This window comes from Dendropsophus ebraccatus, chromosome 11 (genome assembly GCF_027789765.1).
Source record: "Dendropsophus ebraccatus isolate aDenEbr1 chromosome 11, aDenEbr1.pat, whole genome shotgun sequence".
In the NCBI taxonomy this organism is placed as follows: Eukaryota; Metazoa; Chordata; class Amphibia; order Anura; family Hylidae; genus Dendropsophus; species Dendropsophus ebraccatus.
In genome coordinates, this window is record NC_091464.1 from 77912269 (window position 1) to 77925616 (window position 13348).

Consider the following 13348-nt stretch of genomic DNA (forward strand, 5'->3'; position numbering starts at 1 on the left):
GCTACATGCGGCACCTGGGACCGCGGCGGTTCAGAGCGCGGCCCCGCTCTGAACACCCATAGGTGGCCCTGGACATACAGTTACATCCAGGGTCGCCTAGGATAAGGCGTAAGGAGGAGGATAAGCATAAGGAGGAAAAAAACGAAAACGCAAAAATTGAAATTGGCCTGGTCCTCTAAGGGTTTACATGGGTCAATAGCTCCCGATAACAATCTCCTTTGCAGTAATTGCTCAAGGGTACAAACACACATAATGTATCCACTGCGGATTTCTTGCCCATTCACTTCAATGGGCTGACATACTCGCAGTGGGATTGTCATCCCGCTGCGAGTATGTCAAACTCAGAGCCATTAGGCCCCGCGGCCCAGGAACATACTGTATCAGGTCCCCGCTCTGGGTCTCCCGGCAGTCAGCCAATGAGTGGTCCACAACAGGGCAGCGCACTGATTGGCTGACCGCCAATCGAGGTCCCGCTTCGAGGTCCCGAAGCAAGCAGGAGCGGGGACCAGGTACAGTATGTTCCCGGGCCGTGGGGGTTAATGGCACTGAGTTTGACATACTCGCAGCAGGAGGACAATCCCGCTGCAAGTATGTCAGCCCATTGAAGTGAATGGGCAAGTATCCGCAGCAGATTTTGCAGCGAGAAATCCACTGCAGATATATTATGTGTGTTTGTACCCTAAAAGGAGTTATCCAGCATTATAAAAACATAGCCACTTTCTTCCAAAGACAGCACCACCCTTGTCTTCAGTTTGGGTCCAGGTTATGCAGCTCAGTTTCATTAAAGTGAATGGGACTTTATTGCAAACTACACCTGAACTGGAGACAAGAGTCTCTGGAAGAAAGTGGCCATGTTTTTCTAACGCTGGATAACCCCTTTAACAAACATTTAATCATTTTTTTGGTCATTTAAAAGGATCATTATTTGTACCCGGCAATGTATACATGTTGAGTTTTGCTACTACCCATTAATAAATGTCATTTTTGAGTCACATAAAATTACAGAATGCTCCCTATTAGTGCTAATATAGGTACCGACCCTAAAGACTATTGTAAGTGAAGTATGTGACATCCCTTAAATTCTGGGATCTGTCCAGTAATCCCCATCCATCTCACTCTGGTATACAATAAACAGTTATGACGGCTGTAATATCCCAGCTCCTCCATGATAAGGACGAGTGCATCTAAAGAGGCGGCTCCGCCATTACTCTTAAGGGACGCGGCCACATACCCGACAAACACTAATAGGATCCTGGGGGGGAACGTTAACTTCATTAGATGTATTCTCCGCTCCAGTCACTGAGGTTATCTGCAGAGCACAGCTGTGAACCACTAACCCTCTCTTATCAATATAGAGCACGGGAATTACGGATTTGCAATTACGGTGGAATATCATTAAGAGACAATGAGCGCTCAGCCGGGTTCTGCGAGACCCATTGTGCCTCGTACAGACATAGCTTCATACAGAAACACTTTACAAAGCGATGGCAATCATGACCCGATCCTTCCACCGCAGCCTTATTGCTCACACCTGACCTGCCCACACTCTCAACCCATGAATCACCCTACTGTTGATTGTCAATTGTCCGGGTATTTTTTTGGTTTGTGCTTTTTTGTTTTCACAATTACTGTATATTATTTATTCGATCAGTTGAGCTTACTATGAAATAGATTTACTACAAGACAAGATGGTTCAAGTAGATGACCCCCTAGACAAACTAATTCTTAGGGCCGAATTACCTGGCCCGATGAGCAGTGGAAGCCAGTGCCGATCTGCTCCATTGTCACTCGCTTACTGAGCCTATTACACAGCTCGATGATCGTGTAGCCAGGGCTGTATATATATATATATATATATATATATATATTTTTTTTTTTTGTTAGAGATGTCCATACAGTCAGGGCCGTATTAACAGCTGCTGCTGCCCTAGACACTAAACCTGAAGACTCCCATCTTCACCCAGATGGGTATAACACAGACTCTTACTGCTGTGTGAGCTCAACCTTAGGGCCCTGACCTACAAGCCATATGTATCAACTATTGTTCTGGATTAGGTGCCAAGTCTTAGTGATGCTTTGGTCTCTTTTGGCGTAGATATATAATAGCAGTGTTGGACTGGTGTATCTGGGGCCCTCCTGAGGTAATGATACTGGGGGCCCACCAATGAAGAACCAGTGAGAAACAACATGTCAGTCAGTGTTTGTGCAGGTTCTAAAGCTGGGGGCCCACCGGAGGATCCTCTGCTCCTCTGATGGGCCAGTCCGACACTGTATAATAGTACCTGCAGCAGCCAATAGTAGAAGTTAGGTACAGGATTATTGTAGAACGTTCCTATTACAAGAGACACTCGATTCTAACAATTCCCTTAAAGAAGTTATCTAAGAATAATACTCTATTGTTAGAAGGATTTTCCAAAGAGTAGCGGATTACAAAATGTCCTATAGATGGGAATCCCAACAATAAGCTGTAATCTGGGGTAAAACCTGGCAGTGACTGTTCATTTTCCCTGCAGCGCCACCATAGGAGAAATTAAACATTACATAATCCTTATAGAAATCAATAGGCTGTCCATGCAATTCAAGGCTTTGTCAGGACCTCCAGAGACACTCTTAGTTCTTTTAGTGACTTTTAACCTTCAAAGAATACTCTTCTAAAAAATGGGGTTTCTAACCTAGACAATCCCTTTAAAGGCTGAGCAGCTGGTAGGATCTAGACATACTTCTGTAGTACTTCTTAATATAGTTGTAAGCCTGAATATTGTAAGCTTTAAATTGTCAGGAATAAAGGTCAACCTTAGGGCTGTAACTGTAGGATAGAGGATAGAGCACAGAAGGTTCCTCCTCCAGGTGTACAGTATATGGCCTATAATAGTTGAGCCCAGTTCCGGATTTTGTGGTCCAGGGATTTCATGTTACCCCTACAGAAAACAGTATGATGTAATGTTGATGCCCTGGGTCTTGTACAGACTCATATTAAAGACCATTCACAATGGAGAAGATCTGGTGATCCTACCTGTACTATCCTCATACACTACGGTCACCGTCTTCCAGCTGTAATGTAACACCAGGTCCAGCACCGCTCGGCTGATGGCAGCATAGTCTGGGTGGAGATTGATGAAAAAGGTGTCTTTGTTATCCACTGAGGGGTGTTTCCATCTTGTTTGGATGTGAGGAACCTCCAGAGCATTGCAAATCGACTGGACTGCGCTGACCGAAGAACTGTGAGATGGTCCAAACAATGCTGCGACCCCAAGGGCAAGCTGATCACAAGCTGCGGCAAAGAAATAATCCATAATAAATAGGCAGAGGGACAATGCTTGATAACAGAAGAAAGAAGAATGTTTTGGCTGATAAGATATTTTAGAAGGTTTCTTATATTCACTTGTATTATTGAGTTATACAAAGGTTGTTGAAATGACAGTCAGTGTCCTTTTAAATACCTAATAAAGCTGAGAAATTGATCAGATTAGACTCTATCCTATCACAACCAGGAGAGTCATCTCACCTGTCAGTGACATGAGGTAAATCTATAATACATTTACATTCTGGGCTCTGATAAATTACAGTACATTAAAATGTTACTTAAAGAGGTCTTCCAGTAAAGACAATTGATAGCCTTTCCACAGTATAGGCTATTAACAATTTATCTGCAGGGACCAGACACTAAGCTCTCCTGCCCTTCAGCTACTACAGTCAGAACAGTGAGATGTTGGTTCTGTTCCCTATGTAGTGGTGACACCAGGGTACTGCAGCCTCTGCTCCTATTCACTGTAATAGGAACAGAGGCTGCAGAACCTGGGTGCCGCCGCCAAACAGTGATTAAGGCCAACTGCTTCCGGTTCTGTTCTCACTGTACTGTAGGCACCGATCAGGCAATCAGCTGGGGAGCCAGGTGTCTGGACCCTGCAGATAAACTTTTATTAGCCTATCCTGTGCATAGGCTAACAAGTTTTTTTCCTGGAAAACCTTATTAAGCAATATATAGGTATAGGTCTTCTAAGTAAATTTCAGGAAGGCCTTATAACAGTTAATACTCTACCTCTCCTGGAAGCCTCAAAGCTGTCAAACAAGTTGATTCTCTGGATGTCGTAGGTCAGGGTGGTGTTGGGCATCAGTGTTCTGTTCCTGTTAATATTGGTCACCGCAAACTTGAAGGCTAGTTCTTCCACGTTTACTGGCTCATTTTCCTGTGTCTCGAAAATCCCTCCTGGAACCAAGAAATAAAGAAATGTTATTGTAAGATATATGATATACGATATGAGATACGATATACGAGTCAGAGTTAGTAACATCTAGTGATATTATGGCTGCAGGTTCTGTGATTGTTGTTCCAGTGAACTAAGAAGCGTTTCGAGGCATAAATTGCCCCTTTGTCAAGTAGGAGAGACATGTCTCGTGTCATGTCTCTCCTACTTGACAAAGGGGCAATTTATGCCTCGAAACGCGTTGTTTATGAGACCATTAAAATTCATTGTTTTACTTCATTAAACCTGAAGCCGTGAAGCGCCGTCATTCTGGCTCCTGTGGTCCCCGCCTACACCGAGGATCCGACACTTCATCTACCATTCTCCATTCCCTGATCTCCTGGCTTGGGATCTCGGCATCTACCCTTGGAGCCTGGCTGCTACGGCTACTACCTCTCTCCTCACTGACTGTTCTTAGCACAACACCATCAGGTGAGCAGTTTTATTATCAGCTTGTTCGACCTACAATCTGTTGTTTACGTTATCACCCTATGGCACCCTTTCCACTTTTTTAGCCCTACTCAGTGAACTAAGAAGAGAAGTCCAAATAACCACCTTACCCCTGTCTGACAGATTCACTTTTACCAGCTCTTAGTCTGCAAGGATGCGCTTCATAGGGAACCTATAGCTCTCATTAGGGATGGTCCGAACCTGCCTAGGTTCGGGTTCGTACCCGAACTCTTGGCAGGTTCGGACCATCCTTAGCTCTCATCCATACCTGAATTTGGGCCTTTGGCCAATAACTAGTACTCTTGGCTAGAATATTACATCTCTGTTCAGACCTGCATCCTTAGGTGAAAATCTAGCTCATCTGCACTACAACTCCAGGCAAGTCTACCCACTGGAAGTCAACTGGAGCGATCAACCTTCAAAGCAGAATAAGAATAGCACCTGGGGTAAGTCTACACTTGATATGACATTCACTCACGTTTTTTTCTGCTACAGTCATTGCAGCCTCTTGTTTTATGACTTTCCCCTGATCTCTAATCTGTGTGACACATCTGCTCCTGTCAGTGCTGCTGCACAGAGCTCCACATACTGCCAACAATTGAAGTTAAGTTTTAGCAGGTCAGGCATAAACAGTCAGCCCTAACATAGTGAGAGGCCTCTTGGCCCCTCAGATTTTTAGGGCCAGTTGCAGCTGCGACCTTTGCCACTACTACAGCTACTTGACTGGTCTTGCTTTCATCTACACACCAAATGAGTCTGAGAAACCAGGGTTTGCCTCAGGGTTAATGCCTGTACCCACACTCACACTACCCTCTGCACTGGCCCAAGGGTACATGGGACATTCGCCATGTGATAGGGCTGAGGCCAGAGTACTAAAGGTGCATGTCCCCATCAAATTGCTCCTCTATGTCCCCATAGATAGACAGACGAGGAAAAATTGTGAATCCCATCTGTTAGGCTACATTCACACGTCCGTTGTTCTGTCCGCAATTGCGGGCACGTAATTGCGGACAGAGCATAGAACCTATGGTATTCAATGGCCTGTTCACACGTCCGTACGTGTGTACGGGGCCGTGCGCTAATGAAGCAGTAATGTAGTGCTCCGTGAAGCACTGAGTACTACAGATGCACATTCGTAGTGCGGGCCATGGGCGCGGGTCAGCGGGCACGGGCTGCACTATGGATGTGTGAATGTAGCCTTACCTCAAAATTCTTGAGAGTATTTTTTTTTCTCTAGATATCGCTAGACAAGCTTAATGGGCACCAGTACCTTACAGCTCCCGGACACAACTCTCCGACGCTGTGCCCAGCAGACTTTGGCGAGGTGGCAAATTTGAAATATCTTTCTTTAACACTCTGTCCCCGTGCCTGGTAACTAGGCATGAGGGGGAGTCACAGCGGCTTGCTGCCTCACCCTTTCCCCAGCCACTCACACTTGATTGGCAGCCTGAGCCATGGCTTTGCATTAAATTTAGGCTCAGGCTGCAAATCAAGCATGAGTGGCGGGAAAGAAGGCAGAGGCAGCGTGACTACGTACCGCTCTCCGCCCCCATGCCCAATTACTGGGCACCGGGACGGAGGATTAAAGATCGATATTAATCTCATTAGCTTCCCTAGTGGTGACTTCAGGCATCCACAATTTTAATAATTCTGCAGGTTAAACTGCTATAAAGATATCAGCACAGCATTTGAACCTATTATGGTGAACTTAGGAACTTCAGGTTTTGTATTGAAATTCTACCACCATCACGTCTCCACATTCTATCCTTTTCCCTCCATCGCAGACCTGTCAGCAAACTCCATTCCTACAACTAGACAGGATTTCATATTGACCGTCCCCTTAAGGCTTTTTTTTCCCTCTAAATTGTTTAAGAATTTTCATCCTTTCCTCCGTCTCCTGTGTATCGGCGGCTGCTGGCGGAGAATACAAAAAACACAGACTGAAAATCGAGCTTCTATTGTGCGGAGCCACAGACTCCAGTACACAGCCAGCTGCAAACACCCTTGTTTTGCTGATGTGGTACATTTATATATAGGATGATAAAAAAAAAAATCTACAAGGTCTAGAGTCTGACATAAGGTGAAGAAACATCTCCCTAAGTCTCTTTTCCATTACCTAAGGGGGAAACATGTGGCTAAAGATTTATTACAGCACCACAGAAGATACAGATACTGTGTGTACTGACTATATCGTAAAAGGGAAGAATGACCCACTGTTTAAATCAAGTTTTTATGTTAAACATAATTTTTTAAAAGAATTTTTGATACTTTTTTTCAAATATTCCATTGTAATATCTATAATAAAATAATCTTGAAATCCTGTAGTTTTCATAAGGCCACTAAAAACTAAGCTAAAACTTTCAGTTCTGCCTGTGATGATAAGGAGGACGCGGCTAAAAAGTGATCTGTACGGCATTACACAGAAAGGTGACACCAGTTGATAGCAAAGACAATAGCATCTTAGCTCCCCTCCCCTCCCTATGGAATGACCTTGTACAGGTTACAGAGGTTACAGAGCATGCTTACTAGTGTGTCCCATCCAAAGAATTTGTTCCGTGTCTATGTGCAAATAAAATAAATTACATTCAGACAATGGATACAAATTAGAAAAAAAGAACACCTCCGAAAATAAGGCATAGTGGAGGATTTACATGGAGGCTTAAAATAAGGCATCCCCCTGAAAATAAGGCATCTTCTGAATGTAAGTCCCCCGCTGCCAACCAAGGTTATGCTGGTTTGTGATGACAACTACTATACAGTATATAATAAAAGTTCTTTTTTTTTTTTTGTTCAATAATAAGTTTGAATTCTTCATGGAAAAATAAGGCATCCCCTGAAAGTAAGACATAACGCTTCTTTGTGAGCAAAAATTTAAATAAGACACTGTCTTATTTTTGGGAAAGCACGGTAGGTGATTCATTTCCATGAGAGAACCAGAATTAAAGGATATGTCCCCAAAGGAACACAACTTTACACATGGAAATCTTGTATGATACAAATCTGTATTATACTCCAGAGCTGCACTCACTATTCTGCTGGTGGGGTCATTGTGAACATACATTACATTACTTATACTGATCCTGAGTTACATTCTGTATTATACTCCAGAGCGGAACTCACTATTCTGCTGGTGAGGTCACTGTTTATGTACATTACATTACTTACCCTGTACTGATTCTGAGTTACATTCTTTATCATACTATCATACTTCAGAGCTGTATTCAGAATTCTGTTGATTGCTACCATAGCCACTTAGCCAAGCTCCTCTTACACAGTGGAACAGTTCATTTTTCCTACATTAGATTCCTGTACAGAGCTTAGAAAATAAAAAAAATATTCTAAGGTTCCAGCTCTGAAGCCATTTAAAATTCTAAATCGCTCCTGTCAACATATCTTTTTCTTTATTTTTATAACCACGAGTCCACCCTATGTTGTACACTCTTCCCCTACTGTGTGATATATATGCACCATATCAATAGCCACCCATCTGTTGCTGAGAGCACTCACCTAATACTACAAACAATGGCGTATTAATACTGTCTCCAGCCCTCTCATTGAATCATTGCTCTATAGGGTCTGGAGAATATTTTCTGCATCATTTTACTTAGAAATGTGCCACTTTAGAAAGCATTGATTTTCCGCTCGCTTGGGAGGTGGCATGGCTTCTTCACAGTACGCATGCAGATAAGCTCCTCTACTCTTTCCAAATTCCATATATTTTTTGTCAATGGAAAGGAGCTGTTACATTTAGGAAATATTCATTCATAGCAAAGCAAAAAAAACTAAACAAAACAAAACATGTGATTACAATACAGAAACAGGCTCAAATGATATATGACTCAGATACCCCCTGGACTTACAGTATATGGTGTTGCGTTGCAGGGCAGATGTTGTTTGCTGGTGTCAGCTTAAAGGGGTTGTCCGGCGATAAAAAAATTTTCACAGAATAACACACATTACAAAGTTATACAACTTTGTAATGTATGTTATGTCTGTGAATGGCCCCCTTCCCCGTGTTTCCCCCCACCCACGCTAGACCCGGAAGTGTGGTGCATTATACTCACCGCATCTCGTGTCGTCCACGGTCTCCGATCCTCAGCAGTGACGTCTTCTTCGGGAGGCCGGCGGATCTTCCCGAGTGCCGGCCACCCTCTGCAGCGTCATCCGAAGCTCAGTCGCGATTGGCTGAGCATAACTGTGCTCAGCCAATCGCGGCTGAGCGGCTGATGACGCGGCCACGTATAATGTATAGCGCACCACACTTCCGGGTACACGGGTGGGGGTGGTGGGACACGGGGAAGGGGGCCATTCACAGACATAACATACATTACAAAGTTGTATAACTTTGTAATGTGTGTTATTCTGTGAATAATTTTTTATCGCCGGACAACCCCTTTAACCAGAGGTGTTAATGTTGTGACTCCAGTGCTAGTCCAGCACACAGGTGTAATGTTGTTACCCGCTTGTTTATGTGGGTAGCTGTGTTCCCCAAATGGTCAGTAACCTGCCGGGTTTTAGTAAGTCCCTTGGGCTCTTGTCATGGCAGTCCTGAGTGGCAACTGACCCACCCGGACTGTCTGCACTGCCACTTACAGAAAAGGGGAAAAGTTACCCAAGGTGTACATTGCTATGTGTATAGGTGCCGGTGCGTATAGAAGATGGCAGAGTCCCAGTAATATAAAAATAGAACAGCTTTACTGTCAGGTTCAATATAACAATACACATTTTACAAGTAGATAAATCTTCACACAGACTCTAGCGATGGACCTTTTGTGCTTAAGAAGGTGCTGAAGGAAAAGAGAGGTAGTTGTAGCAGTGCTTGTAAGGTAGAGTGGAGTAGAGTAGAGGAGTTTGCCAGGGGAGCCCCAACCCAGTGTAGCGATGTACTATGCCGGAACCTAAAGATACCTTTGTAGTGAATAGTTACTTGTGTATAGACATAGTCTGACCACATTCTGCCCCCTGGTATCATGGAACCCATTCCAGTAGGGTAGTACAAGCCCCACTCTTGGTTATCTGGATGTAGATAGGTGTCTGAGGCTTCCCAGTTTACTGCATTGCGCGATAGGATAAGTAGATCTTCTTTTGTAGACTTGTTCTCGGCATGGGTCATGGTGTTCCTCTCCCTTTAAAGTGGATACTGAACGTAGTAGCGAAAGAACTGTTAATGTCTAACTGCATCTGAAGACTTGCGTGACTAGACTTCACTAATTTTGCTGTCCCCGACAGGGGCCCTGGCATCAGCCAGGCCCTGGCTTAACTACAGCAGGAACAGTAGCTTTTAGTGTATTTTCTCTCTGAGAATCTGGTAAGAACTGAACTTCCTCCACCAGTGAAACTCCTCCTACAGGGGCCTTCTGTATGTCTGTCTGTGAGTGGTGGGGATGAGTGTGTGCAGGAGAAAGGAGAAAGCTGATAGGGTAGAAGAAAAGTGCACCTCCTAATGGTCAACACAGAACACATGGTACAAACACCATGTGGTGGGACACCACACGTACAGCTGGGCAGAGATGTTAAACAAGCAGGCAGATAAATGCCACCGATAGATAACATGAATTCAAATCATAGTTTTATATATATATATATATATATATATATATATATATATATATATATATATATATATATATGAGGTTAGCACATGTTGAAAGGGGTACTCCAGAGGCAAAAAGAAATAGTTTTTTGAATCACCAGGTGATGGAATTAATGATGACACAAATGTTAGAGTTTAATTCTAAACTTTATCTATTCCTGGAACTATACTTGACTTGACTGCTTTCATTACTTTATGTCCATTTATAAGCTGTGTACGTAGCGTCTCAATCTCACTGACAGTGTCTACAGAAAACCTACAGAGAATGTGAGCTCCCTGCAGCTTATCATGGGATCGCTCCAGAGCGAGCAGTCAGACAAGCATTGTGTTACGGCCGCGGCGGCGTCCCGCGTTCCGGGCCGCCGCCGCGACCGCTACCTGCCCTATGCAGCAGCCGGTGTCCATAGTCGGGGACCCGGCGCTGCTGTCACCTCGGCCCCGGGGGGCGCCTCACCTCTCCCCGCTCCTGTCTCCCGCTGTGCCGGCCGGCGCGCGCGTCCCCGCCTCCTCGGGCGCGCGCGCGCCGGCTGTCTCAGATTTAAAGGGGCAGTGCGCTCCTAATTGGTAGTTGCACCCAATCACTCCCCTATAAATCCCAGCATGCCCTGTCCTTAGTGTTGGAGCCTCTACATGCTTTCCATAGCGTTTGGCCCAGCTCCCTGTTGTTCCTGTGTCCTGTCCGTTACCTGGTCCCAAGTCCCTGTTCCTGAGTCCTGTCCGTTACCTGGTCCCAAGTCCCTGTTCCTGGTTCCTGTTTCCCTGTCACTCCACCTGTTCCCGTGTCCAGCCTGTCACGTGCTCTCTCATCTGCAGACTATTGCCTGTGCCATCTCCTGCCACGCCTCGCCTGCCGACACCAGCAACCAAGCCAGGGGTAGCGACCTGGGGGTCGCCTGCCGCAGCAAGTCCATCCCGCCTTGCGGCGGGCTCTGGTGAAAACCAGCGGCCCCTTAGACTCCGCTCCCTGGTGAGGTTTGTGCCATCGCTGGTGCCGGTCCAGTGGATCCACTACTCCGGGCGTTACAGTAGGCTCCAACCATGGATCCCGGCGAGGTGCCAGATCTCCGTGACGTCGCCAGAGTGGTCGCGCAACAGGCTCAACAAATCCAGAAACAGTCACAGCAGATCCAGCAACTCACTGCCGCCTTACAGCAGCAGACTACTGCCCAGCGCACACCATCTCCTGACGCTGCTTCTTCACTCCGACTGGCTCTCCCAAGCAAGTACTCTGGGGACTCTAAGTTGTGCAGAGGATTCCTGACTCAGTGCACCATGCACATTGAACTTTTGAGTAGTCAGTTTTCCACCGAGCGCTCTAAAGTGGCTTTCATCATCAGCCTATTAGAGGGTAGAGCCCTGGCCTGGGCCACGCCACTGTGGGACCGTGATGATCCTGTTGCTGCCAATCTCCGGGCCTTCCTATTCGAGTTTCGCTCCGTCTTTGAGGAACCTGCCCGTGCTTCTTCGGCCGAGACTGCTCTCCTCAACCTCTCTCAAGGCAGCTCCTCTGTTGGTGACTACGCCATCCAGTTCCGCACCCTGGCAGCCGAATTGGACTGGAACGAGGCCGCCCTATTGGCCACCTTCAAGAAGGGCCTGTCTAGTCGTGTGAGAGACGTGCTCGCTGCCCGAGACCTGCCTACCTCCCTGAACGAACTCATTCTACTGGCCACCCGAGTTGATACTCGTTTTTCGGAGAGGGAGGAGGAGGTTCGGCATGAACATTTACTAACCCGTTCCCGTCGCCATCCCCAGCTGGCGCCGGTTTTCCAGAATCCTGATCTTTCGATGTCCCAACCCTCTCCTGAGATTCCTATGCAGGTGGAACGGGCTCACCTGACGCCTGATGAAAGAATCCGGCGCCTGGAGCAGAATCTCTGTCTCTATTGCGGTGGTTCCGATCACTTCCGGCTGGGATGTCCCCTACGTCCCCAAACATCCGGAAAATGCTCGCACCTAGGTCCGGTGGGACAGGTGTCCCTAGGTGTGAATGCCACCATTCCAAGTCTGTCTATGCCAGTTTCCATCCGGACTCCCTCAGGACAAAATCATCAGACTACTGCCTTCCTCGATTCTGGCTCAGCAGGCAGTTTTATTGCGGCAACATTGGTCCAAAGATGGCGGCTACCCGTGACCCGACTAGCCAGGCCCCTGACTATCTCCTCGGTCACGGGCGAAATTCTTACCGACCGTGTGTACTACCAGACCGCATCTTTAGTCCTCCAGGTGGGTCCTTCACATCAAGAAGAGATATCCTTCTACGTCCTGCCCCATTCTTCCCCCGCGGTCCTCCTGGGACTCCCGTGGCTACAAGAACATGCCCCTCAGCTGGACTGGAGAACCGGGGAGATTCTCAGTTGGGGTCAGGACTGTTCCCACCAGTGTCTCAAGTCACCTCAGACCAAGTGTATTATGTCATTTCCTGTCCCGGCCAAGCCTCTATCCGGCCTACCGGCAGAAGACCAAGACTCGGCGGATGCCTTCTCTGCCGAGGTGTACCCTCTCCCCGTACCCAAGACTAAGGTCGTGTCCTCTCTCCACCGGAAGAACTCACAGAAGGTCCCTTGCCACGTTATACCGCCTGATCGCCTAGTACCAGTCGTCACCTCCACTCTTCAGAGAGTACCCCCCGGAAAGACTCATGTTCACCCTGCGCTTCGAAGAGGTATTTTGAACTGGGGTCATTCCTCGTTGGAGGCCGGGCACCCGGGAGTCCGTAAGACCGGCCAACGGATCTCTCGCCACTACTGGTGGCCCAGCCTATCCCAAGATGTCAAAGACTTTGTGGCTTCCTGTGCCATTTGCAGGCAAGAAAGAGGGGGAGGCCAAAGGGGGGGGGTACTGTTACGGCCGCGGCGGCGTCCCGCGTTCCGGGCCGCCGCCGCGACCGCTACCTGCCCTATGCAGCAGCCGGTGTCCATAGTCGGGGACCCGGCGCTGCTGTCACCTCGGCCCCGGGGGGCGCCTCACCTCTCCCCGCTCCTGTCTCCCGCTGTGCCGGCCGGCGCGCGCGTCCCCGCCTCCTAGGGCGCGCGCGCGCCGGCTGTCTCAGATTTAAAGG

General features: G+C 47.1%; 1 protein-coding gene across 1 annotated transcript in view; it reads right to left on the bottom strand.

Annotated features, from left to right (window-relative positions):
- Positions 1-13348, bottom strand: part of GRIK1 (glutamate ionotropic receptor kainate type subunit 1) — a 264135-nt gene that overhangs the window by 142451 nt on the left and 108336 nt on the right. Inside the window, exons 2-3 of the mRNA XM_069946178.1 lie at positions 4040-4207; positions 3014-3271 (exon numbers count right to left, since the gene is read on the bottom strand). Of these exons, the coding sequence (XP_069802279.1) occupies positions 3014-3271; positions 4040-4207 (426 nt within the window). The remainder of the gene's footprint in view (positions 1-3013; positions 3272-4039; positions 4208-13348) is intronic.